General features: G+C 52.6%; 1 protein-coding gene across 2 annotated transcripts in view; it reads left to right on the forward strand.

Moving 5' to 3' along the window:
- The window catches only part of RAB11FIP4 (RAB11 family interacting protein 4), a 38,746-nt gene extending 22,301 nt beyond the window's left edge, over positions 1 to 16,445 (forward strand). The window contains exons 2-13 of one of the 2 annotated variants that reach the window (XM_023739643.1): positions 2,878 to 3,098; positions 5,925 to 6,119; positions 6,706 to 6,840; positions 7,169 to 7,204; positions 8,421 to 8,520; positions 8,810 to 8,913; positions 10,006 to 10,146; positions 12,106 to 12,187; positions 12,694 to 12,831; positions 12,908 to 13,066; positions 14,236 to 14,379; positions 14,977 to 16,445. In XM_023739643.1, the coding sequence (XP_023595411.1) occupies positions 2,878 to 3,098; positions 5,925 to 6,119; positions 6,706 to 6,840; positions 7,169 to 7,204; positions 8,421 to 8,520; positions 8,810 to 8,913; positions 10,006 to 10,146; positions 12,106 to 12,187; positions 12,694 to 12,831; positions 12,908 to 13,066; positions 14,236 to 14,379; positions 14,977 to 15,093 (1,572 nt within the window). In that variant the 3' untranslated portion in view covers positions 15,094 to 16,445. The remainder of the gene's footprint in view (positions 1 to 2,877; positions 3,099 to 5,924; positions 6,120 to 6,705; positions 6,841 to 7,168; positions 7,205 to 8,420; positions 8,521 to 8,809; positions 8,914 to 10,005; positions 10,147 to 12,105; positions 12,188 to 12,693; positions 12,832 to 12,907; positions 13,067 to 14,235; positions 14,380 to 14,976) is intronic. The other variant, XM_023739644.1, reaches the window with a different exon arrangement.
- The last annotated feature ends 9,160 nt before the right edge of the window (positions 16,446 to 25,605 follow it).

Below are 25,605 nucleotides of genomic sequence, written 5' to 3' on the forward strand. Positions count from 1 at the left end.
GTCAGGAGCCTGGCAGGGCCCTCACGAGGGAGTCCTAGGGCAGCCACCCTCCTGCTCTGAGCCTCATCTTCCCCATGTGTCAGATGTAGACAATGACACCTTAATTAATCTTTGCTTGACACTTCATGGAGCTCTCACAGGGCTTTTGTGAGGGATGGATGAGGGGTGTGTGTGTGTGTCTGTGTGTTACAGAGGCAAACAGAGGACACTTTGTAAAATGTGGGGAACCAGGCAGAAATGGACTTCACTCAGAGACAAAAAATCTGTCTGAGGAGGAGCTTAGGAGTCTTGGGCGGGGGGGCGGTGGAGATTACTTTGGGGATGTCTGACCCCTCCTACCACCCTGCCGGTGACTGAGACAAGCTACTTGAGACCACTTTCTCCACCTCAGCTCAGGGGTTTGAGCCAGCTGCTAGGAGCACAATGTGCTGCTGTGGAAGGTGGGCGGGGGCGATCAGCAAGCTCCCGAATGTACCTTGTGAGTTGGGTGTCTCGGTGGGGTAGAGTGCCTAGCAGAAACGTGGCCTCTGTGTCCTGGTGTCCGTTTAGCCAAACGTGAGTTGGCCAGAGGCCAAGCTGGGCACCTGAGGAGCACGGGTGCCAGTCTGTACTTGGTATTATGTCTGCCCTCTGGGAGCAGGGTCGGCACAGCCTCTGCAGGACCTCAGCTGACACAATGCTGGGCAGAGCATGGGCTTCGGGGACACACAGTCCTCCAGGTTTTAGTCCCAGCCCTGCCACTGACTCCCACATGGCCCAAGGCAAGTCATGTCAACTACGAAAAGGAGGAGAGCCAGCTCATAGGGCTCTGACAAAGACCAAAAGAAATGCCCGCTTTCCAAATGGTGGAGCCCTCCCGAAAGCCACAGAGTAGGCACTCCTCGCAGGTGGTACCTTTCCCTCCCCTTGCGGCTGGGAAGGTGAAAGGTGTCCAGGAGAAGGAGTGGACCACGTGTGGTGCTGCTTCCCTGGGCCCTGGTTCTCCTCAGAGGCTGTCTCCCTCCAGCCTTGTTTCCCCTTGGGTATCGTATGCACTAACCCAGAGTTTCCTATGGGGGTGGGAAGTGGGCAGGATGTGGAAACTGCTGTGGTACATGGAATGCCTGCGCTTCATAATACGTCCCTATAAAGTTCACCATCGTCATTGCCCCTGTGAGTTTTGATAGCCCATGAAACGTGGCATCAATGATAGACACAGAACCAAGCATGTGGTGGCTGACGGCAGGCGGGGTCCTTGCCTACTGGCTGGAGGACTTCTGGAAACTGCTTCAGCTTTCTGAGCCTCGATTTCCCCGTTAGTAAAATGGGGCTAACAGTAGCAATCCTGAAGAGTGGCCATGAGGCATAAATGAGATGACTCATTAACTCTCAGCTCAGTCTCCGGAACTTGGTAACTGCTCCATTAATGTTGGTTTCCTTTTCTGTCAGGATGTGACTTCAGGTTTGCAGATGAAGAGCTTGGTTAGGGCACAAGATCTGAGAGGTTGAGGGCCATGTGGGACTGGCTTAGTGACATCTTGTTGGAAAGGGCCCTGTAAACACTGCAGGTGGTCTTAATTACACAGCCCTTTGGCCTCCAGCCCCTCCACACTCAGAGGTGTCTGGCTGTCTGATGCCAATTTTACTGGTCCATCTGCGGCTAAGCTGGTGTCGTGGCACAGGCGGAGCCAAGCTCATCAGTCACCATCTATTCTTAGCCCAGGGGTTTCCTGGTGGGGTAGACCCCCAGAAGGGTTGCCTGCTAACCAATGGCAGCGGGTGGCCACACACATCTGGGTAGGCACATCCAAGCCTGTCGCCCACACCCGTCTGATTACCAGCTTCCTGGGATATCCCTAATCCTCTCTTGCCAAGCCTTTGTTCCTGTTATTCTTCTTGAAGTCTTAAGGGGTGAGAGGGAAGCACCTTTGATGGAAGCCCTGCCAGCCCTAGCCAAGGAGCACACCAAGGAACCTTGGGAATAGGTAGACATCTTGTGGGGGGGAAGCAGATAGAATCAGTGCCATCTGGAAGGTACCCCATCCTCAGAGGCAAACTGGCCCCAGAGATGGTTTACAAAGACCTACCCTTCAGACTAGAATAAAGCTAGAGCTCTTTTGCCATAAGACGATTTTAGCAAAAGGTTCAGGTAAGAGTGTATTGAGCTCCGACATTGTGCCAGGCAGTGTGCTGGGCACTGGAGACACCCAGCAAGGACAAGTCTGCTCCAAGTTTAGAAGTTAAAGACCTAGTGTTCTTGCTCCCCGGGATGACTGAAGCAGTGCCCGAGGCAGACTGTGCCCTCCCAGGCATCAACATCTGTGGTCATGATTTCTTTATTGAGGTCCCACTGTGTGCCAGATATTTTCTTGAAATGTCTTATTTAATGGACACAATGCCCCTTGTAAGATTCCCTTGCCTTTCTCGGTTTACAAAGGAGAAAACTGAGGTTCAGATTGGTTACCTGATGCACCTGGAGTCAAGGAAGGTAGAGACTTCCCTATACCATGCTGCATCAGACCCTACTAGGTCAGCGTCATTATTCTTGAAGGCCATTCAGTGTGGCTGTGTCCTTAACTCTCGGATCACTAAGAAACCTTCTTGGAGTCATGTGGCTTCTTGTGCAGTCTTGGTGATGCAGGTACTGACATCCTGACTGGGTGCCCCAATGATGTGGCTGACCTGGCTGCCCCGTGGATGGCCGTCCCTGGGGCTTGCAGCTCTCACTGGACTCTCATGAGTTGGCCCGTGTGAAAGGCCCCCTGCAACAAATTGCCAGGCATTCTTACACTTGGTCTCCAGGTCTGGGCCTCCCTGCGGACACCTCTGTGTAAGATAAAGAACACTGAGCCCCAGGGAGCTGGCCTTGCTCATACTGTCCCCTTCTGTGCTTCCCAGGGCAGTGAGGTCCCAGGCCCCACCTTTGCTGATGGCGAGCTCATCTCCAGGGAGCCTGGCTTCTTTCCTGAGGACAAGGAGGAGGTTATGACGCTGGCCCCGCCCGAGGAGTTGGACATGGACAGCCCTATGGAGAGCGCCCAGAGCCTGGAGGGATCGGTCGGGAGTCCAGCCGAGGAGAAGGACGGGGGGCTTGGGGGCCTGTTTCTGCCAGAGGACAAGTGAGTTAAAACGCTCCAAAGCTCAATAGGTGGCCTCTGGGCCCAGAGATGCAGCCTCAGAATGTATCTCCAGGAAGTAAACATGAGACGTGCTCGAGATTTGCATCAGGGGCGTTAGTTTCATGGGTGTTTTAAATAGCAAAAAATTCCAAGCAACCTAAACGCTTACTTAATAGGGATAGTTCTGGAATTTTAGGCAGCCATGCAAAGTTAAGTTTTAATTGATTGTTTAATGATACAGGATAAATGATCTCAATTAGTTTAAAAAAAAAAAAAAAGGCAGATTACAAACATGTCCATGAGTTATAGTATTAGTTTTGTTAAAAACACACTTGTATACTGATAGGAGCCCTGGAGACGCAGTGGTTAAGAGCTCGGCTGCTAACCACAAGATCAGCAGTTTGAATCTACTAGCTGCTCCTTGGAAACCCTATGGGGCAGTTCTACTCAGTCCTATAGGGTCGCTATGAGTCAGAACCAATTCGACAGCAATGGGTTTGGGTTTAATTTTATATACTGGGAAATGCTGCCTAGAAGGAATTATTCCAGAAAATTTAAGCAGTTATTTCTGGATGGTGGGGTTATTAGTAATTTTAATTACCTCACATTTCTCTGCTATAATTTCCATATTTTCTATATTGATCATGTACTCTCAAAATAGGAAATATTATTGAAAAATAATATTTTTAGTGACATTGTTCAATGGGATAATGTCATCATCTTTTAGCGGGGTGTCATCAGAAGGGAGTCCATTCCATAGCAGCCCCCCACTAAATCTCTGGAGGGAGACTGTACTTATGGGATGGTTAGAGGCAGCCGCCATCATGGCTGAGGACGCCATGGTGGGTGGGAGTGGTGACCCACCCATCAGTAGAAGGTGATGATTACCTACGACCCACAGAGATTTGGAGAAGGAGGAGAGAGGGGTTTCACTTTTGGTTGAATCATATGAAATTGCCAATTTTAAATAATTTTTACCTACATAAAAATGCAATTTCATATGGTTGAACCTAATACATGTTTTTCAGTGCAGGGGTTCTCAAACTCCAATGGTTCTGGGAGTCATGATGTTCTCAGTGGGGCATTCTGGAGTTGTTTATCGACTGAGGAAGTTCATCAGCTGTTCTGTGACTAACCAACCCAAGGATAAATGGTCACGGACAGCAGACCTGTTGCCCTTTTGGCTAAGCATTTGCCGCTTGATCTTTCCCAGTGGGGAAGATGTCTTTCTCTGGGACCAGTCACAAGTCAAGCCAGTAGTGGGTGCCAAGAGTGTTTTAGTAAAATGTATAGGAGAAAGAACTGAGGAGTATGATTAATTCAACCTGAAGTGATAAGGAACCTAAGTACATGGAAAAATATGGTTGGGGGTGGGGGTGGGATGGGATGTGATCTTGAGCATTCAGTCGTTAACACTGTGATCCTTAGACAGAAACTGGGCTTCCTCAGGGGCACAGTTTGAGAATCACTGCCCTAATCGTTTACATACTTCTTCCACTATTTCAGGTTTTCTATTTTTGAGTGTAGAGACTTAGTGAGGTTGGGAAAACCCTAATTTACGGGTAATGATACACAGAAATTACTGCATAATGACCAAAGGAAAAATCTGTTTTGGCAGGTGATGGGTTGTACTTCTTTTTGTTCTTAGGTTATAGACAGGACTCAACTAGGCCCCTGATACCGTTACAGCAGAACACTGTGGCTCACCCACAAGAGACCTGTAGTCTAGGGTCTCTGACTGGTATACATTGGGATAAGGCTTCTTTGGGCCACAAACCCCCTGTATAAACCGGGAGAAGCTTCTCGCCTAGTGGCTCCTCGTTATAAACTTCATTTGATTGTAAAAGGAGTATCTGCCCATTAAAGGAAACTTGAAGAATGCAAAAGTGAGAAGAATGAGAGAATAATTCACTTTACTCACAGTCTCACCACCCAAACACAAGCTGTTACCATTTAAATATTTTTATTTCCTACTTTTCCTGTGTATACCCTTTACATAATCTTACTGCATCTAAAATTTTGTATTTACTCTTTTACTTATATTACTGTATTTTTACACAAATAACGTGTGCCTTCTTTGTTTGCTGGCCATGCCCCCCCACCCCAGGGGTGTTTTCATAAGTGCTGTATGGCGATTTTTTTTTTTTTTATAGCCACATGTGGAAGAGGACTGGTGTGGCAGCACTTGTGAGGGTGACTCACAGTCAGCAGGGCACATTGTTTGCGTAAAAAATACAATACTACTTTCATATTATTGCCGGTATTCCTTGCAAACCTTTCAACAACTATTAATATTCTATAACTTAATAATGGAGTCCCTGGTTGGTACAAATAGTTAATGCACTCGGCTGCTAACCAAAAGGTTGGAAGTCCGAGTCCACCAAGAAGCACCTCAGTAGAAAGGCCTGGTGAAAATCCTATGGAGCACAGTTCTACTCTGACACACCTGGGGTTGCACTGAGTTGGAGTCGACTCACCAGCAACTGGTTACTGGTTAACTTAATAATTGTAATTTAATAGTTTAATTTACTAACTTACAATTTAATAACTATAATTTAGCCCTGTAGCTAAACCTTCAGGTGGTAACCAATGTCTTGCAACTCTAGAGTAGCATTGCTTTGAATATCTCTTATGCAGAAACGGTTGCTGTGGTAAGATTTTCCCTCAGAATAGGGTCCTAAAAGCGTCCCAAGGTACAAATTCGATCGGGCTACCAATCCGTAACCCTGACTGACTTTCTGGAAGGTCCAGTTTCCCTGCCACAGCTGTGAATGGGGCCTTGTTGACAGACAGCTCTTCTTACCTGGGCTGCTTTCTGGCCCTCAGGTCCCTGGGACATACTCCATCCATGACGACGTCAGACCTCTCCACACACTCCACCACCTCGCTCATCAGCAATGAGGAGCAGTTTGAAGACTATGGGGAGGGAGATGATGTGGACTGTGCCCCCAGCAGCCCCTGCCCCGATGATGAGACAAGGACCAACATCTACTCGGATCTGGGGTCTTCAGTGTCTTCCAGGTGGCGCCTGGGGTGTTTGGGGTTCAGGAAAAGTGGCAGAACCAATCCAGCCTCATCCCGGGGGTGCTGGGCAGGCAGAGTCCTGAGCAGACCATCCTTCCCACTGAGCTGCCCTGGGGCTCTGCTCCTGGGGTTTGGGTGTGCTGCATTTGCATCCTGATTGGGGACCTGGAGTCCCTTCTCCTGCCTTCCACCTTGAGAGAGAAACAGAATTAACCAACCTGGGAGGCTGTAGACCAGAAGGTCTTGGTTGCTTCCTGTAACCTCAGTGTTGAAGGGTCCTTCCAGGTCACTTACCGTGATACCTTCCCACCCTTCTGAGTCACATTGACTTATGCTGACATTAGCTCTCAGTCACCTTATCTGTTATATGGGTGCAACTCACTGGCTTCTTCTCTTAGAGAGTCTTGGAGAAGGGTTGGTCTGTGGCTGTGTTTCTGCCCCCCCCCCCACACACACACAAGGTTCAGAGGTATTGGGGCATCAGATGAAGGTGTAAAGTTTAAAAGTAAGCTCAACAGGGTGAGGTATGACACCAGATTGGACAGCAACTAAGAAGGTGACTTCTTTCCCTCTTATGAATCAGTGCGGGGCAGACACCTAGGAAAATGCGGCACGCGTACAACAGTGAATTGCTGGATGTTTATTGCTCTCAGTGCTGCAAGAAAATCAACCTGCTGAATGATTTGGAAGCCCGGCTGAAAAACCTAAAGGCCAACAGGTGAGGCCCCAGGGCCGAGTGTAGGGGCGGGAGGCCAAGGTGGGCCCCGAAGGGAGAAGCAGCAGGCAAGGCGGCCCCACTCTGTCTTGGCAGGTGAGTGTGCTCTCAGAGTGAGCTTGATCCCCCGGGGTTGAATAACCTGGTTGAGTTGTCCTGCAGGAAAAATCAGGTGTTCCTTCTCAGAGCCAAGCTCATTAGTGAATTCCCATCAGTGGGAAGGAAAGGCCTGGCCTGCGTTTTGGTATCCTGCAGCCAGGGCAGAGTAAAGGAGTGGAGCAGAAGCTTCTGTTCAATGACTCTCTCTCTTTCTCTCTCTCTCTGTGTCTAGCCCCAACCGAAAGATCTCTAGCACAGCCTTCGGACGGTAAGGCTCCCTCAGGGGAGGAAGTGTTGAGCGCTGTCCCCTTACCTGTGTTCCTCTGCCAGAGCGGCCTGGCTCCATGCCAGCAGCCCAGAGCCAGCCGGTGCCCTGCATGTGGCTGAGGGACAGAGGGGCGTGAGGCCATCCCAAGGCAGTGCAGCACAACAGCCAGAGGAGCATCCATTTCTGAAAGAGAAGGGCCAGCTTCCCCTTCCCGCAGCCTCCCATCCCTCCTGGCAGTGGTTGGTGGCTCCAAACCCTCGGCTGCCTCAACCTCAGGCAGGCTCCCCAGGGTTGCCCGAAGAAACACAGCCACCCCAGGGCTGTCGGTCCCTTTCCCTCTGCTCGGGAGCGGGCAGCTGTACCAACAGACACCCTGGGTTTCCCGCTGGCAGAGATCCGGATGTGACTGTTCTCCCCTGGAGCTGGCCACTTAATGGGTTACGTCCTGCACAGGACCACACCCGTGGCTTGGGGAGATGTCATTGAGTGCCCAGGTTCTACTTCCTGAACGGGGCCTTTTGCCTGGCCTGGGGCGGGATGGCTTCTTGGCTAAGACCCTTGGCTGCTGCCTGTCAGGGAGTAGGGAAGTGGGTGCTGCTGGGAGATGGGGCAGCTCGATTTTGCCTCAGACAAGGATCACCTTGGCAGACCATGTGCCTGTTTCCAGTCCCGCCCACAAATCCATGCCCTGCAAGGTCTAGGTGGCTCTCCCTCCCCTTCTCCCTTCCCCAGAGTCTGCAGAGATTTGGCGGGAACCAGCACACTAGAGAGGATTGAGTCTTGCTAGGCTTCCTCAAGGAGACCAGGCCTTCTGTCAGATCCTTGGAGCCAGGCTGCCTTCTTTGGACAGTTTTCAGACTGGAGAATGGGGGCGGGGGGTCATATGCCAGCTCTAGTCACCTCCTAGGGACTGGCCAGAACACTGGTTTGAAAAGGGTTCTAAGGCAGCAGGAAGAGTGCTGTGATTGATTGGCCATGTCTGCCAGGGACTCAGGAAGGAGTGTAGCAGCCCCTTTGCCATCCCCTGAGCTGGATGATCTGTTGGGTTCAGAGGTTAGGCAACTCTCCCCTCCCCTGGCTGGGTGAGGACAGACTCCTAGAGGATTTCCTGGCTGCCTACGGGGTACTGAATGCTCACCTAGCCCATAGCCTGATCTGGGCCCTCAGCCTCTGCGGAGCCTCTGCAGCCAGATGGCCCCTTCCTCCACCCTTGCAGGCAGCTCATGCACAACAGCAACTTCAGCAGCAGTAACGGCAGCACTGAGGACCTGTTCCGGGACAGTATCGACTCCTGTGACAACGACATCACAGAGAAGGTGGGGCCCTGGTGGGTGCAGAAGGGACTTCATGTGTGGGGCTTCCTAGGGGTAGTGGGGAGCACTCTGGGCTGCTGTCCGGGGACTTGGGAGACCCTTGTACTTGCTCAGCAGTGGGGTAGGTGGCCCTGATGAGGTGGGCACATGCACACCCACCCCACCCCCACCAGACATGACTGTCTGTTCTCTTCATGCTCATTCAGAGGTCCTGACCGTCAGTCCCATAGTTCTAGGCTCTCAGTCCTGGGGACTCAAAGGTCTCCACCTCACCCTCCACCCACTGCTGCAGGTGAGCTTCCTGGAAAAGAAGGTGACAGAGCTGGAGAATGACAGCCTGACCAATGGGGACCTGAAGAGCAAGCTGAAGCAGGAGAACACTCAGCTGGTGCACAGGTCAGGGCCAGGCTCTGGCTGTGGGGCCCTCGGCTGTGCCTGGGGAACGGGAGGGCTGACCCTGTAGCTAAGGCCTCTGGAGGAGGTAACCCGCATGGCCTTTCCAGTACAGAGGGTCTGTGACCCATCTGCCTCATGTCACGTGGCCCTACCAGTGCAAGGGACCAGGAGGACAGTTCTTTGGAAGATAGGGAGAAAGGTTGGAGCTTAACCTTGACCGTAGGCCTGCAGCCCCACGGCTGGTCTAAGGCAGCAGTTGGAATTGCCTCTGTAGTCTCTCACTGTCACACAGGATGAGAGCACGACCTTCCTTGCTGGGGGACAAGCTCTGCAGAGGGAGAGGCCAGTATGAATCGGGGGAAGGGGCCGGGCGTTGCTCTGCTCCTCCTCCCGATGGAGGGAGGCCGAGTGAACATAGCGTGAGGCAGTGGGTGGAGAGCTTAACTGCCCTCACAAGGCAGCATGAAACTTGGTAAGCTTATCCCAGCTCAAGGTTTGCTCCTCCACCTTGTCGGATCCACAGATGGACCCTTTGGTTCCCCCAAGGTTAGCCTCATGGGGGAACTGCTGCCAGTGTCCTCAGGCAGACATACCAAGTAGGCTGCCAGTTTATTCATGCATAACGGGGCCTGGCATGCTCGGGGCCAGTAACCAGGACCTGCCTGGTTTTGGAGTCAAGGTGCCCAGTAAGCTGAATAATTGATCAGAGGGATATTGGCCAGCAGGGAGTAGGGAAAAAGAAGAGGGGTGAGACCTGAGGCCTGTTTCATCTAGGCCATGGTGAGGCCTGTTGTCTCTCCCTGCCCTGCCATGGAGAGTCCCACCTTCTCAGCTGCAGCCCCTCTCCCCTCTGGACAGCACTGCCGTCTCTGCCTCTCCATGGTGGGCATGGCTAACACTCCTCCTCTCTTTAGATGTCTCAGTGTCCCAGATTCACCTGCCGGCACAGCTGCTGGCCCACAGGTCTTGCAAACACGCCATCGCCCCCAGAGTAGAGGTGTTAAGACTCAGGGTCTGGGGCTCACCATGGCCACAGCTTGGGTTCGGGTGAGAAGACTTGCCCTGGACCTGAGTCAGTGCCACTTTCCTCAGGGTGCACGAGCTGGAGGAGATGGTGAAGGACCAGGAGACCGCGGCCGAGCAGGCACTGGAGGAGGAGGCGCGGCGCCACCGTGAGGCCTACAGCAAGCTGGAGAGAGAGAAGAGCACCGAGATCGAGCTGCTCAACACACGGTGAGCTCCTGCCCTCCTTGCTGGGGGCCCCCAGGGCCTTTCTGCAGAACCTCTGCCCTCTGGTCTACTCCTACGCTCCAGGTACAGCGCCATGGGGCAGGCGCCCATTTTATAGACGGGACACTGAGGCCTGAGGGAGAGGATGGTCCTGCCCTGATTCCAGGACTAGATCCCATGTCCAGGCTTGGAGCCCCCCGCCCCCACCATTGTCAGGTTCTCCCCTGACCCCGGACACTTGGGCAGATGGAGCCTGGGCCCCGGGGGCTAAAGTGAACGGAAAACCTTAGCCCCGGGTTTCTGTGGGCTCCTGTGTCTCAGGTATACCTGTGGCCTTATTACTGGAACCTTGAGGCAGGCAGGGCAAGGAGAATTGGCCTGGGAATCTGGGTTGCTCACCCAGTAGTTCCGTGACCTTGTCACATCCCTGGGCCTCAGTTTTCCATATGTCACCCCCTCCCTGTCTGCCCCACAGGGTGCTGTGCACATCAGCACTGCACGTGAGTGAGGGCTGTGGTGATGCCGCCAGTTCTGTGTTTGTAGCTGACTGAGGCCGAAGAGCCCACCTTGCTGGGTACTCACTGGGCCCCCTCAGGCTCCATTCTCTGAGCCTCCTAGAGTCTGCTAGGCCCAGCGGGGCGGGGAGAGATGGGGCAGGCTGCTGAGGCAGATGGCTGGGAGTTGGGCTCCCACCTTGTACCTCATGGTTTCAGGCAAGGGTCTCCCTGCTTGCTGAGGTCAAGCAGGCCCTAGGGAAACTGGTGGACCAGGCCTCTCTGCAGTTTGGTGAGGAGACACGCCACCCCACATCAGACACACAGTGCGGCTGGCTTGCCTGAGACCGGCTTTGTTACCTTTATCAACCAGGGCTTTGTTTTAAATTGTCGCTTATGTTCTAGAAACTACTGCTTTGCATCTGTTTCTGAAGGCTGGTAGCTCATTAGCCTGACTGCTCTCTGCCTGCATCTGACGGCTGTGCAGCTCCGCTGGCCTGAGAGAGGGGATCGGGACTGGGTGGTGGAGGAAGACAGTATGAGCATGGGCCAGAGGACCAAACCCAGGGACCCAGCCCCCTCGGGAACTGTCTCTTAGCCTGTGCCCCCTGTGTACAACTCCAGGGGTGCTGCTCCCAGGGTCCCGCTGCGTGCTCTGCTTCTCATGTGCCCCCAGTTCACGTCCCCTGTGAGGCGTCAGAGGGTGGGCGGCAGGTCTCAATTCCTCTCTGGCGCTGGCCTGGGGTCCTCTCCTAGGGAACCCAGAGGGCAGTGGAGGCCAGGGACCATGTCTCCAGGAAGGAGGAAGTAAGAGCAGGAGGAAGGAGGGATGCCCTGCGGGAGACGGTGGCCAGAAATGACCCTGTGCTGTCCCGGTTCCCCTGACAGCCCCGCACCCCTTCTCTCAGGTCATTTGAAGCAACCTCGGTGCCCAGGTCTGTCTTCTCAGGAAGGCACTTTAGGACGGTCCTTCGTGAACACTGACATGGAGGATCACTGCTGTTAGAGCCAATGCCTGTGGGTGTCCAAGGCGGCTGATGAGCACTCAGGGAGGAGCCGTAGCAATGCTGCCGGAAGAATGAAAAGCAAATACGGTCTCCACTTTCTGGTTGCTCGTTGTAACAGGAGGGCCCTTATCACAAACAGCTGCAGGAAAGCTCACCGTCCTGCAGGACACCATTACCGTGTGTTGTGTCAAGCCCCTTACAAGGACATGGCCATAAAGATTGTGTTCTCGTTCACAAATTAATGTTTTCTTTTATCAAAAACAAAAAGAAGAAGAAGAATGACCATTAGTGTCTCTGCCATCTTGCCTTGGATGTCAGGAACCTCAGGGCTGTGTTATCAGTTGGGTCAATTTATATTTTCTTCTCTCTCACTGTTTCTGGTGTCTTCCCTCCTTCTCTGAGGAGAAAATCAGTGCATCTTGTCAGCCCGTCGTGAGCTAATCTCCATGTCCTTTCCCCAGGGTGCAGCAGTTAGAGGAAGAAAATACAGAGCTTAGAACGACAGTGACTCGGCTCAAGTCGCAAACAGAGAAGCTGGACGAGGTGAGCACAGGTGCGGGTGTCTTGTACTCGGCTCCTGAGCCTATTCCCCAGGAGGCAATGCTGGACATCGGTTGCCATGAGTGTCTAGTGTCAGAGTTGGCCCAGCAAAGAAGTGCAACAAAACAATGGGCTGTTTTTCTATATTTTTGATTTTCCAAGTTTTCTACAGTGAATATATTTTCTTACATACCGGGGGCGGGAGGGGGTAATAGTCTTAAAAACGCGAGAGAAAGAAGTTAGCTTCTGTATGGGCTGCCGCCTTCTATTTCATCAAGCTCCATCTGGCATCAGTGAAGGACATCAGAGGCCTGGGATTTTCTAGCTGTTTCTAGAATCGTAGGGGATCTGGCCATTTGAAGCTGTGAGTTGGAGGGCTCTGTCCAGGGAAGCTGGGCTGATTGTCCATTTGCCACGTTGGGGTCCAGATCCCCAGAGAAATCCCTTTCCTTGAACTGGCTTTGGGCCCTGGGGCCTCTCCTCCTCTGACTGGGGTCTCCTGGTTCCAGGAGCGGCAGCGCATGTCCGACCGGCTGGAGGACACCAGCCTGCGGCTCAAGGATGAGATGGACCTGTACAAGCGCATGATGGACAAGCTGCGGCAGAACCGCCTCGAGTTCCAAAAGGAGCGGGAGGCGACACAGGAGGTGAGTCCCCAGCCGGAAGACACCAGGGCTTCTCCCAGCGTCTCTGCCTTCGCCAACCTGCCTCTCTCCCATGCAGCTCATTGAAGACTTGCGGAAGGAACTGGAGCATCTGCAGATGTACAAGCTGGACTGCGAGCGGACAGGCAGGGGCCGCAGCTCGTCATCCAGCCTGGGCGAGTTCAATGCCAGGGCCCGCGAGGTGGAGCTGGAGCATGAGGTCAAGCGGCTCAAGCAGGTGGGCCCTGGGAGCCTCTGTCCAGTGGGGTAAGGGAGCCTAGTGGTGAGGCCCACCCTGGCTGTCTTCATCCCAGCCTGTGGGCTCCTGTGAGGGGACCATGGTGTGGGGGTAAGAGTGTAGCACACACTTTCACCCACATTCCCATCTGCTCCTCTGACCACCCTGACTGTCAGGGCTGGTCATCCCATTTTAGAGGTGGAGGACTCACCTCTAGGGTAAGTCTGATGGAAATCCCAGGATCTTTCTTTGTGTCCATAAAAAGAAATAGGCACCACTCTGCTGGCACTTGGGGTCAAGAATGCAACTATGCCCAGCCACAAATGAGTGCCTGGCTGTGTTGGGTTCCCTCAGAGTGTAGACCCTGAGCCCAAGATCCCATGTCAAGTGGAATGCACTTCCTTCACTGGTGACCAGTACGAGTGGAGGAAGTGGGATCAGGGAGGGGCAGTGACCAAGTGAGGGAATGAAGTTGGGTGGAGTCCCATGCTCAGCCTGACCCCGGGGGTGGGCAATTCTGAGGTATAAATTGCACCTCTGAGTCTGTTCTACCTCAAGGCAAAGGTGTGGGTGGTTGGGCCCCCACAGCAATCCTGAAACTCCCAGCCCTTCTCCTCATCCAGGAGGGGACTCAGCGTGAGCCGTTAGGAGCCTTTAAGCAAAACAGGAGCATGGAGCTGGTAAACGGGATCTGGGCAGAGCAAGGGTACCTCTGGTAAGGAAATCCCACTAGAGCGGGACTCCTGAGCCCAGGCTGCAGGAGGAACCAGGGAGACAAGCCAACCGGCCTGCCCAGAGACCCAGAGCTTCCCTTTCCCTCACCAAGGGTGAGTGGTGGAGAATTAACCGCTGGGTGGGTACTCCCCTGAGGGCCTCAGAGGCCCCTGCTCTGGATCATCCATCCTCCAGGGAGGAAGGGATAGCCAGGGGCCATACTGTCTCTGGAAACATGGCTCCTCAAAACCACCTGAACTCCCAGGACCCAGACCTCTAGACCAGGACCCAGCCCTTCTACTCCCCCCAAGTCCACATCACCTATGGCGTCCTGAGCTGGCCATGAAGTACACCTGAGGGGATGGTGCTGGTGGGAGTCAGGAGACAGTGGATGCAGAGAAGTGTGTTCTGGATGCTTCTGGGAATTGATGTTGCCTTCGTCCTGCTTCCAATAGGAGAACCATAAGCTGCGGGATCAGAATGACGACTTGAATGGACAGATCTTGAGCCTCAGCCTCTATGAAGCAAAGAACCTCTTTGCTACCCAGACCAAAGCCCAGTCTCTGGCTGCGGAAATAGACACAGCTTCGCGTGATGAGGTAACTGTGTCCTCTGACTCTTGTTCTGGGACTAGGCACCCCCCACCATGTGTGTCCTGCCCCCACTCCCCACCTGTCGTGATGACAGCCCCAGCTGCTCAGAGCAGGAAAACCAGATCAGGGTCGACCCCAGAGAGTCCCCATGTACCGCTATCCCTAGTGACAGGGAAAAGCTGGGATGAAGGAGAAGTTAGGAGTTGGCCTGGAGGAGAGCGATGGCAGTGCTGGAGGTGGGGAGAGAGGCAGAGCAAACAGCCCTGAGGGGCCCTGGAGCTTTAAATGTCAGTCTGGATTATAAATACCTTAGGACAGTATTCTCAGCCTTTACAAAAAGATTACCCACACCTGGGCCCCTTCCATAGCTCAATTAAAGCAAGTTGTCTGGGGGTAGGGCCTGGCCTCTGTATACTTAATACCCTAGATGGGAGCCAAGCCACTGCTGTAGACTCTTGTCCTAGCATCCCAGTGCTGTGGTTGGCCTTGGGGCCACCTTGCCCTGGGCCTCCTGAGCATCTCTGTCCTCGGGCACTGGCTCACCTGCGACCTGGGCCCCCATCCCAGCCCCGCCTCTGACCATTTCTTTCCTGTTCCTTTCAGCTAATGGAAGCCCTGAAGGAGCAGGAGGAGATCAACTTCCGCCTAAGACAGTACATGGACAAGATTATCCTCGCCATCCTGGACCACAACCCCTCTATCCTCGAGATCAAACACTGAGACAAGGGGGCTGGCTGCAGAGCAGCCTCGGGACCCAGGGACCAAGGGACAGACACTGCCTGAGGATGCGGGCCCAGAGCCCGGCCCTCACACTCACACTGTAAATGTATCTCTGGCCACCATGCGTGACGTGTACTGGTGTATGTGTGGGGCGGCCTGTGCTCGAGCATGGTCTTGTGGTTGTGGGCTCTGCTCACGGCACGTGGATGGTACCTGCGCGGTTAGCTGTTCACGCACTTTGTGATACCTTTGCAAGGGGCAGAGGGTGCTGGAGGTGGGAGGTGGCAAGGTCTTCTATCCTGAGTTACTGTAATAACAAGAACTGGATGCTTGTGTTTTAGATACTGGATAAAATGATTCTACCTCTGGGGATAAGGATTAAAAAAGTACTCTGAGAGAGGGCCTTTTACCCTACCCTGTCCCCCCCGGGATAGGAGCAAAATTATCATCTCTTCTGGAGTTTGAATGCTTAACAGCTGTGTCCTCGCCAACCTCTTTGGCCTGGATCAGGCCACCTCTCAAGCCCAGGGGTTCAAGCTCAGAGGGGAGGAGGGTGCTCCCCAAGCAGGGTCACTGTTCTGGTGCCCTCTGTGCCACGTGCACAGTGTGGCCAGAGGATGATCTGCAGAGGACCTGAGGCTGCAGAATACAGCTTCACTCTGCAGAGTTCCTGGCATTTTTTACATTCTCCAGGCACTTCCTCATCCCTGCTTACCTACCTCCCCTTTCTGTTTTCTTTTTACGACAATGAGAAATAAGCAGCATTCACTTGGGTATAAAATGGAAAGAGAAAAGGGGGTTGATGGATGGGGGTGTCTAAGGCAGCTGTTGGCACTGGGCAACCAAAGAAGTGATTGTCAGGGAGGAGAGGGGTCCACGTGCCTGTCAGTTCCTCCCCACAGCAGCATTGTAAAAGAGACACACATAGGACCATCTTGCCCACAGACTTCGCAGGCTGTGAGCTGGCCCTGTTCTCCACGCAGCCTGAGGATGGCAGGCCTTGGGTTTGGATTTTCAAAATCTGAGCTCTGGGCTCAGCTGGGTAACAGGAGCCCTTCGTTCACTTTGAGAAACACACCTGTGTTCCGTTCTCAGCCAGGGGATGACTGCTGTGCTGGTGGGGAGACACAGTTGGGGAAACCTTAGTCTTCCATCCTCTGACACGAGAGATTTTTAATGTGCTCTTTTGTAGACACGTTGCAGGTAGATATGGTACTGTCTTAGTTAATTTAGTGCTGCTGTAACAGAAATACCACAAGTGGATGGCTTTAACAAACAAACTTCTTTTTTCATAGTTTAGGAGGCTAAAAGTCCAAATTCGGGGTGCCAACTCTAGGGGAAGGCTTCCTCTCTCTGTCAGCTCTGGAGGAAGGTCCTTGTCTCTTCAGCTTGTTTCCTATTCCTTGGCAGATGTCCTTGTGTCTTGGCATCTGTCTTAACCCATTTCTCCTCACTAGTTTGTTTAATCTCTTTTATGTTTCAAAACAGATTGACTTAAGATAACACCCTACACTAATCCTGCCTCGTTAACATAACAGACAACTCATTCCCAAATGGGATTATAATATAACCACAGGCATAGAGATTGGGATTTACAACACATATTTTGGGGGGACATAATTCAATCCATAACATTCTACCTTTAGCCCCCCAAAATTCATGTCCTTGCCACAGGCAAAACACATTCACCCCATCACATCATTCGAAAAGTCTTAAATCAACTCCAAGTCCAAAATGAAACCACAACTTAAAAGATTTGGAAAATTCTGTTGTACAAACTAAGGACTTGTGCCCTAGAATGTTCATCAAGGACATGGCTACACAATTTTTCGTCAAAGAGATTAAGCCTGTGACTGATGGATCTAACCAACTACCACAGCAAAAAACCCATCAGCTTGGACTGAAGGAGACAGAAAAGAATGAAAGGAAAGAGTGCTGTCTGCCTCTTGGAATTCTACAGGCAGGAAACAGGCCACAAGAGTTACATCTGTTGACCTTCAAGAAAAGAAAAGAACCATCCCTGGAGCAGTTTGGAGATAGCAGACCTGTTGGAAGGAGCGCAGAAAGCAGGGCTGCATCGGTTTCCTCCGGAGCCCACAGAGACAAAGCCTTCCCCCTAGAGCCGGCACCCTGCATTCAGGCTTACAGCCGCCTCAACTGTGAGAAAATAAATTTGTTTGTTAAAGCCATCCACTTCTGGTATTTTTGTTTTAGCAGCACTGGATAACTAAGACAAGTACTTTCTTTGAGTTGTCTAGTTTGTCTCAGTGTTATATGGCTTGTCATTCGTTTCCTGCATTCTAATACATACACAAACATGTATGGTCTTATTTTTCCCCCTGCAGTTTGTTTTCTTCAGCACTTCTAGTATATAAAGGAAGGTTTGGGAATGTTGAGGAGAGAGCAGTAGAGGGTGAAAACGGGATTTGAGGATTTGGGTATGTTTTCCTGCTCGCAAAGGCAGGGCTGTGGCCAGGACCAATCTTCACTCCGTCCCAATCAACTTTTGCTTCTGTTACGTTTTGGTGATTTATTTTTGAAGCGTATGCATGGGATTTGTTTCATGCTGCAAATAATAGGGTTGAATTGATTGACCCCTGGCCTAGTCTTCCTGTTGGGGGTGGCCCCAACCCCCTGGATCAGACTTCTGGGAGTCTCTTAACCCCTTAGGACACTGGCCTCCCTGGCTCCCTGAGGGTCTGAGAAGCAGGCAGTAGAAAGGAAGAGTGAGGAGGGCGTCTAGAGAATTCACCAATAGGAGGGAATGACCATGAATTTAAAAGAAGGGAAAGAAGATGAATCAGGACAAGGTGTTGGCCTGGGTTTTGCGTCAGTAGGGGTCCTGCAGAGAGGCCACCAAGGTCAAGGGATGGGCCTGGTGTGTGAGAGGGCTCACCCCAGGGAAAGGGAGTTTTAGATAAGTATTTTATATGTAAAACTTTATATGCTCTTCAGCTGCTTTGGAGCCCTGGTGGTTCAGTGGTTAAGAGCTACGGCTGCTAAGCAAAAGGTTTACAGTTCAAATCCACCAGCTGCTCCTTGGAAACCCTATGGGGCAGTTCTACTGTGTCTGCTCCGCCCATCGGAATTGACTGGATGGAAACAGATTTTTGGTTTTAGCTGCTTTAGGAATCCCTGAGTGGCAGTAACGGTTAAGCAGTCAACAGCTAACCAAAAGGTTGGCAGTCCGAAGCTACCCAGAAGCACTTTGGAAGAAAGGCCTGGCGATCTTCCAAAATGTCACGCCCTTGAAAACCCTATGGAGCACAGCTCTACCCAGAGCACCTGGGGTTGCTATGAGTCGGAATCAACTTGACAGCAACTGATTTGGTTTTTGGTTTTTTAGCTGCTTTAGTGTGGAACCAGAGAAGGCAGCAGAGGCCTGAGTCATATAGTGTCACAGTATAGGTAGGAATTTCTGCCTCGTGCTCGCTAGGTTGTAACACAGCCAGAGGGAAGGGGGCGGCAAAGCTGTCGGCCTGCGCCGTTCTACCGAGCTCTGCCTCCAGGGGGCGCCGCGGGAACGGACACCCGGCCTGGTGCGTTGCGGAGGGATCTCTGGAAGAGGGCAGCGCCGCTGGTTCGAAGACTTCAAAGTGGGAGGTTGAATTCTTTGTAACACAAACCTAAAGTTAAATCCAGCCGTCTTTCTTTCTTCAGCCAGGATACGTTTCTTATCAAACCTAGCCTGTCAAATTGGCTTTTTAAGATTGTGTACGTTAGTTTAATCATCTTCGGTGCTTGATAGCTAACCCGAGGCGGGGAGGCAGATGCCCCAGGGGTGCCAGCCCCACTGACCCTGGGCAGGTTCCGGGGGTGGGGGGAAAGAGGGTTCTTCTGTGTTTTCTAACTGCTTGTTTTTTTTTAAGCTGGGAGTTCTCTTTCAGTGGCAGGGCCGTCATCATACGCAGTATGCCCCGTTAAAATTGAATTTCAGATAAACAACAAATAATGTATATTTTTATTTAGTGTGTGTTCCACGCAATATTTGAGACATTTAAAATGGAGAGATCCTTAAAAATTTTGAATACTGGGCTGAATCCCCACAGGTTCTGATTTAACTGGTGTAGGGTGTGGCCGAGATATCAGGAATTTTAAGAGCTTTCCAGGTGATTCTAATTTAACTGGGTGTCACGTGTGGGGTTTGTTGTTGTTAAACCTGGCAACCCTACCAGGTAGAGATGGGCAACAGCTTGTATGAGCTTAAGTTTTCTTCCCGGGTTTGGGCGGCCCTGCAGTAGACTCCCATTTTGCATGATGCTAGGCTGTCCTTGCCTTCAAGTGGAAGTCAGAGCAAATTGGCTGAACCAGCAAGTGGGTTTTCTGTATCTAATAGAAAAGGAAGCACCTTCTGGTTCATGTAGGCCCTATTCCGTGGGAGGGTATAAGAAATACAAGTTCTAGTGGAAATAAAATAAGACTTTATTGTTTGACTGAATTGGCCAGAGTTAGACCCAAGTTACTTTATTTTAGTATTGCAAATCTGTAGCTTTCTTTGAGAATTGTCAGAGGGAAATTCCTTTTTCTTGATCTTACTTCTGACCCATTAAGAACACAGATGAAGGTCAGAAACCTTCCAAACACGAAGCCCTGGAGCACAGGTTCTCCGCTTTGGCTGTGCATGGACTCACCTGGGGAGACCTTTAACTTCAGATGATTGAGCTATGCCCCCAGAGGGTCTAGTTATATTGTGTGGGGTGTGGCTCAGGCATGAGGATTTTTGAAGCGCTCCCAGGTAATTCAAATGCGCAGCCCCAAGTTGAGACCCGTCCTAGAAGTTTGCTGTCCAAAGGTAGAGATAACAAATGGCCGTTGGGCTTGTTAAGCCAGGTGCTGAATAACAGCAAGTTCTTCTGGGCTCTCAGTGGCTTTTCCTGTTACACCATCAGATGGTGAGAAGTCCCTCTGTCCCCAGGATGGGAGACCAGATGCCTTCAGGAGCTCGTGGACCCAGCTGCTCTCACCAGCCTGGAGGTTAGCAGTCCTGGGTGGGGGGGCAGGATCTCTGCTTGGTATCTGGGGAATCAGTGGGTGACACATATTGGGATGTACTGGCCATGGGCTCCATTCCAAAATGGGGGCAGAACAGAGTCAGTGGGTCTGTGTGCAGGAGGGTACAGTGTGGGTGCTTCTGTTGCAGTGAAGGATTTAATAACCCACAATAACCTATAGGGGCCAGGAGAGCTGGGGAAATGAGGTCTTTTTGTGCTCTGTGTATGTGTTCATGCATTAGCAAGTTTCAACCTAAAAATTAACTCTAGATGTGACTGTAATGGGAAGGTTTGGGGGCAGCCACCATGTCAAGGTTGCCTGATCCATGGAAGGCTGAGGTGGATTCTAGACTGAGGAGAGGCACCACTTAGGACTTCATGGCAGGCACCCTCCATTGGCTTTCCCTTTGGGAGCCCCGTAGGGTGATGCTTCAGGCTAGACTGAGGCCTGCCCCACGGACCATGGCCTCCCTGGTGACTTTGAGCAAGTCCCTTCCTCCTGCTGACCATAGGGTCCTCCTGGGTCCTAACGTCTTGTTCTAGCTGAGTGCATGCATGAACGGCGCAGGACGCAGGAGTGGCCTGAACCCTGGGTCTGCCCTCCCTCCCCGCCTGGCAGGGCGACACGAGGCCTTCCTGCCGTACTCTTTGCTGCCTGCCTGGGAAAACAGGCTGCTTTCCAGAAAGGTTTGTTTCTAAGAGCTAGACCCTCATGGAGCACGATGCCATCATCCTCACCGTGCACTAGGCTTCCCACGTGGCAGTGGTGCTCCGGGGTTGATTGTAATACCCCTCTCTTTCCACTGTGGCTGTAACGTAGGCATATCTGCCTGGCAGCCACCAGCAGTGGTGGTGGGGGCTGAGAATGGCATCCCAGGGCCACTTCTGCAGGATCTCAGTGCTGTTGTCCCGGGTTGACACTGCCGCCTGCTGGAACCCATCTGCTCTGCTGCACAGGCCGTGTCTTTGCATGGTTTGGGGTCTTTGTCCTTGTGCCTTCTCCCCTGCCACCACTGTACAGGATCTCCCATGTTACTCAGTGCCCCCTTTTCTACATCTTCTCGTTTCCCCTGACCTTGCTGAGCCCTGTAAATGTGTACATACAGCGTCCCACTTTGTCCCCATGCACCACCGACGTGAGCCAAGCGACCCAGAGACCTGCTCCCCGGGCAGGCCTCCCAGCACGTTTATCCATGAGTGCCAGGCTCCACTCCCCTTCACCCACTCAGCTGTGCAGACTTATTGTCTTAAGTTGGGGGGGGGGCTAGGACCCACTTAGTCCCTCATCCAGCCTGCAGCTAGTTTAGAAGCCTTGCATCCCAAAAAAGAGTAGCTGTCTGTAAAGCAACTGCTCCCTCCAGCCTCTTCCTGTGGTGGCGTCCATACTTGTAGAAGGCAGTGTGCACCTTTTAACCTGGGGCCTTGGCCCCCCCTAGCGATGCTTCGGGGTCTGCAGCAGCTACGTGGCCACCTCAGAGGATGTCCCCCCCACCCCATCCCCCAGAGGAAGCCCCGCTGTGTGGCTCCGGGTGCTTGGCCTTGGGGCCTGGGTTTAGGAACATCTGGTGTCCAGAGAGCTGGGACCCCAAGTGGGCAGAAGGAAGAGGTTGGTGCTGCTGCCCCTGCCTGCCGGTAACAAGCGCCGAGCTTTTCCTCATGTGCTGAAGGTGCTCAGACCAGAGTGCCGTTAAATTCTCGACTGATGTCAAGACCTCCATCAGACCGTGCATCACTGAGGACTCGCTCAGGCCCTCTGGCTCCTTTCCTTCCAGTCGTCCTTCTCTCTCGGCTGGCTGTCCTGGGGCCACATGCCAGCAGGGTTTGTCAGATGGCTTCTGACTTTGCCTTGGATTCCTCTTGACTGTTTGTCCCAGGAGCCTCCATCTGAAAACAGGCTTCACTTTGGGGCTGGGGTGGGGCCTCCACCTCTAGGCCCAGTGTTGGGAGAGTGTGGTGCGAGGACACGAGACTTCGTCCTAGGGGCAGAGGTCTTCACCACTGGCCTGCTTCTGTCCTAAAAGGGACAGGCTCTCAAAGGCAAGGCTCTTCCAGGGAACTGTAATGTACAGACCAGGATGTAAATAAACAGTTTGCTTTTCTTGCCTGACTTAAAAGTGAGTTTCTGTGGTGGGGGAGCGAAGGTGGAAGAGGTGAGGCCTGGTTCCAGGGCCGTGGGCACAGACAGCCTCAGTGTGGGATTCCTCCAGGGTGGCCAGTGCTGTAGTGCAGAGCGGGGTGGAACAGGGTGCCCTGGGTTTAGCCACTACCCCTGGGAGAAGCCACGTGGTTCCCAGAAGCCCTATAACGCCACTGTTCCAGCCATGGGGCTCTAATGATGTTTGGGAACTTTGTCCTCCCTGCAACCATTTTCTCTTTCCCACGAGGTTCTCCCAAGAGTCTCTGCTTGCGCTGGGCACTCTGGTGGGTCCCCAGTGTCCATACTTCCTCCCTCCATGTCAGCCACCCTGACTTCTCTAGGTTACAGACCCAAGTCCTCCATTCCAGCCTGGTTTCGAACTGCCAGCGCAGATCTCTGCCAAGCCCTAGCGTCCCTAGGTGGCCCTGGGTTGGGGAGCCCAGGTTCCCAGATGCCATCTCCTTGTCTGGCCCTTCTTATCCTAGGATTCCAGGTATCCAAGGGGCTTCACAAGTCACCCAGGCCGAGCATCCAAAGAGAAGTCTGCCTGCCCTCTTGGCCCAGACCCCTCCAGCTCCCAGTACAGACCCCTGTGCCATGGGGTAGCTGGGCAGGCAGGCCCCCCACTCACTGGATGTACATGGCCTCCTGTGCTCACGGGGAGGTTGTCTTCCAGTCCTGGGAGCTGTGTGTTCCGTGGACCCCTACTCCCTCCTTCCTCCCAATACTCCTCCCTCCCTTCTCAACTAGGATTGCCAGATGCATAAATAAAAATATAGGATGCATAGTTAAATTTGAATTTCAGGTAAACAAATACTTTTATAGTTTAAGTATGCCCCATGCAATACTAAAAAAAAATTCATTGTATATCTGAAATCCAAATTTAACTGGGCACCCTGCAGTCCATCTAGCAACCCTGTTCCCAAGACTTTCCTGACCCTCTGAGGGGAGTCGCCCCATCCTCCAAGCTGTGGGAGCCTACCTCAGAAGCTTCACCATCTAACTCTTGCCTCACACCGCCACCCCCTGACACCTGGCTCTCGGCCCCTGGCCTGCGGGGTGCAGGGGAGTTTCTGGCTGAGCCGTCCCCTCTCCCTCTGGACAAGACCTGACTGGAGGAGGTGGGACATAACACAGGTACAGGGAAGGCTGGAGCCCACCAAACACGGTGTTTGGACAATGAGAGGAGACATGGGGGTTGGTTTTCTGCCTCCATCTCAGTTCAGAAGCCAAGTTGCAGCTTCCTCAGAGAGGAGGAGGGGACCACGGCATTTAGTTCTATTAGGGAAGGGGACTTAACATTTCCTGAGCACCTGCTCTCTGCTGGATGGTTTGCTTACCTCATCTGAGCCACCCTGCCCAGGTAGGGGCTCTTCTCCTTGTTCCGCAGTGGGGATATAAGGCCCCTTGAGGTGCAGGTCAGTGGTAGAATTCTCCAGTGAAAGCCTTATGGATCACAATGGGGAAGTTGTAGCGATGAGTCTGAGCACCCGCTGCAAGTCAGGCACAGTGCTGGGGACCAAAAGGCACCAGGGCATCAGGCCTAAAACCTCCACACTCAGCTCCTGGAAAATGTGAACATGTGTTCAGGATAAGAAAGAAATGTGTTACCCTAGCTGAGTAGCGCCTAAGGCTGTCGGCTTACGTTTGCGGAGTAGCACCCTGTTTACAGGTAGAGATACTGCGGCTCCTCGGGTCAGAGGCTCGCTCCAGCCCCACAGGTTTGCATAGGGTGGTCCCGGTTCAGAGAGCCCACTCTCCAACACTCCACCTTGTGGGACTCTAGCACCTTGGGATTGGAGACATGGGCATCAAACCCAAGCTCCTCACCCTGCAAGGAAGGTCTCTACAGCACCCCAGCCAGTGCTTACCTCACCTGCTTGCACACACCCAAGATGGCTCTCGCTCACAAGGCCTGTGTTGTCTCGGACTTTTCCAGATGCTCGTTCTGTGCAGCTTATCAACTTTTAAGTACCCACAGAACTCGGCCGCTGGGTCCCATCCTGCCCTGCCCCACCGCTAGTCATATGTCTCTTGTCCCCAGTTCCTGAGCTCTAGCCTTGCACCCCAGGTTTGGAAACAGATTCCCTCTCATAGTTCACCACTACTTTGAGGCTCTGGTCCTGCCTTCCCCAACACAGCCATCCAGAAACAAGTGGCCTCCCCCAAAGCTCCTGCGACCTTTCCTGAAGCTGCAGCCTCTGTGCCCCCACCGCAGGGAGGGTGGGGAGATCTGGAGTCCTGAACAGGCTCAAAACAACTTGACATGGGGGTGAACACATTGTAGTCATGAAAGTGGGGGAGGGAGCAGTGGTTTCTGGGGGCAGGGGTGGAGGCAGGAGATACCATATACCCCAGTATCAAACTTGCGATTTACTAAAGTTTTACAATAATAAAGCATTAAACATTTTCTAATTTCTAAACATTTAGGCCTGATACCCTGCCTGGCTCCCACCCAGCAGCTCTGTGGAAGAAAGGCCTGGTGACTTGCTTCCATAAAGAATTACAGCCAACAAAACTCTTTGGAGCAGTTCTGCTCTGTAACACATGAGGTCGTTATCGGTCAGGGGCTGCCTTGACGATGACAGCTAACGACAACAAGCCTGGAGTGACTGAGTAGTCAAGGTACAGGGTGGGGATCCCGTAAGTGCGTACTCACTCACCTTCCCCCAAAGGCCCCTGATGAAAGTGTCTCCCATATTGAGGGAGACCTGTGGAACTGCCTCAGTTTACCATTCTGGAGAGAGGTGGGAGCAAGCACTGCTGTGGGTACGGGTTGGGCCCTCTGCACAGGTGTGGTTCTTACCCACCAATCTCGGAGAAAATTTCCTGAATCTTTACTCTTGCAAGGAAACCCTGGTGGTGTAGTGGTTAAGTGCTACGGCTGCTAACCAAAAGGTTGGCAGTACAAATCCACCAGGTACTCCTTGGCAACCCAGTGTGGCAGTCCTACTCTGTTCTATAGAGTCAATCACTATGAGTCGGAATTGACGCGACAGCAACAGGTTTGCTTTGTTTACTCTTACAAACGGTGTCATCCCTACGCCCTCTAGAGGCCACAGCTCCCGCAAAGGTGCGTCACTGTCAGACCCCTTCAGCCACACCAGGCCCTGACTCCATGGCACACAACAACAGGGTCATCTGCTGGGTTCTCACCAAAGTCTTCCAAATGGCCCAAAAATATCTGGGCACGGAAGTCACTCAACCAAACAAGGAATATCTACAGAGCACCAACCCTGTGTGCCAAGCTCTGTGCCAGGCATGGGGGGGTTGGTACAGAAAAGATGGAGAGACCTCATCGTCTTGGGGGACACGGGAGGCACTGCTGACTCCCTGAGAAATGAGCAGCACCAAGGTAGGGGGTGGGGGGAACACGGCAGCAGG

Source organism: Trichechus manatus, unplaced genomic scaffold, assembly GCF_000243295.1.
Source record: "Trichechus manatus latirostris isolate Lorelei unplaced genomic scaffold, TriManLat1.0 scaffold00138, whole genome shotgun sequence".
NCBI lineage: Eukaryota > Metazoa > Chordata > Mammalia > Sirenia > Trichechidae > Trichechus > Trichechus manatus.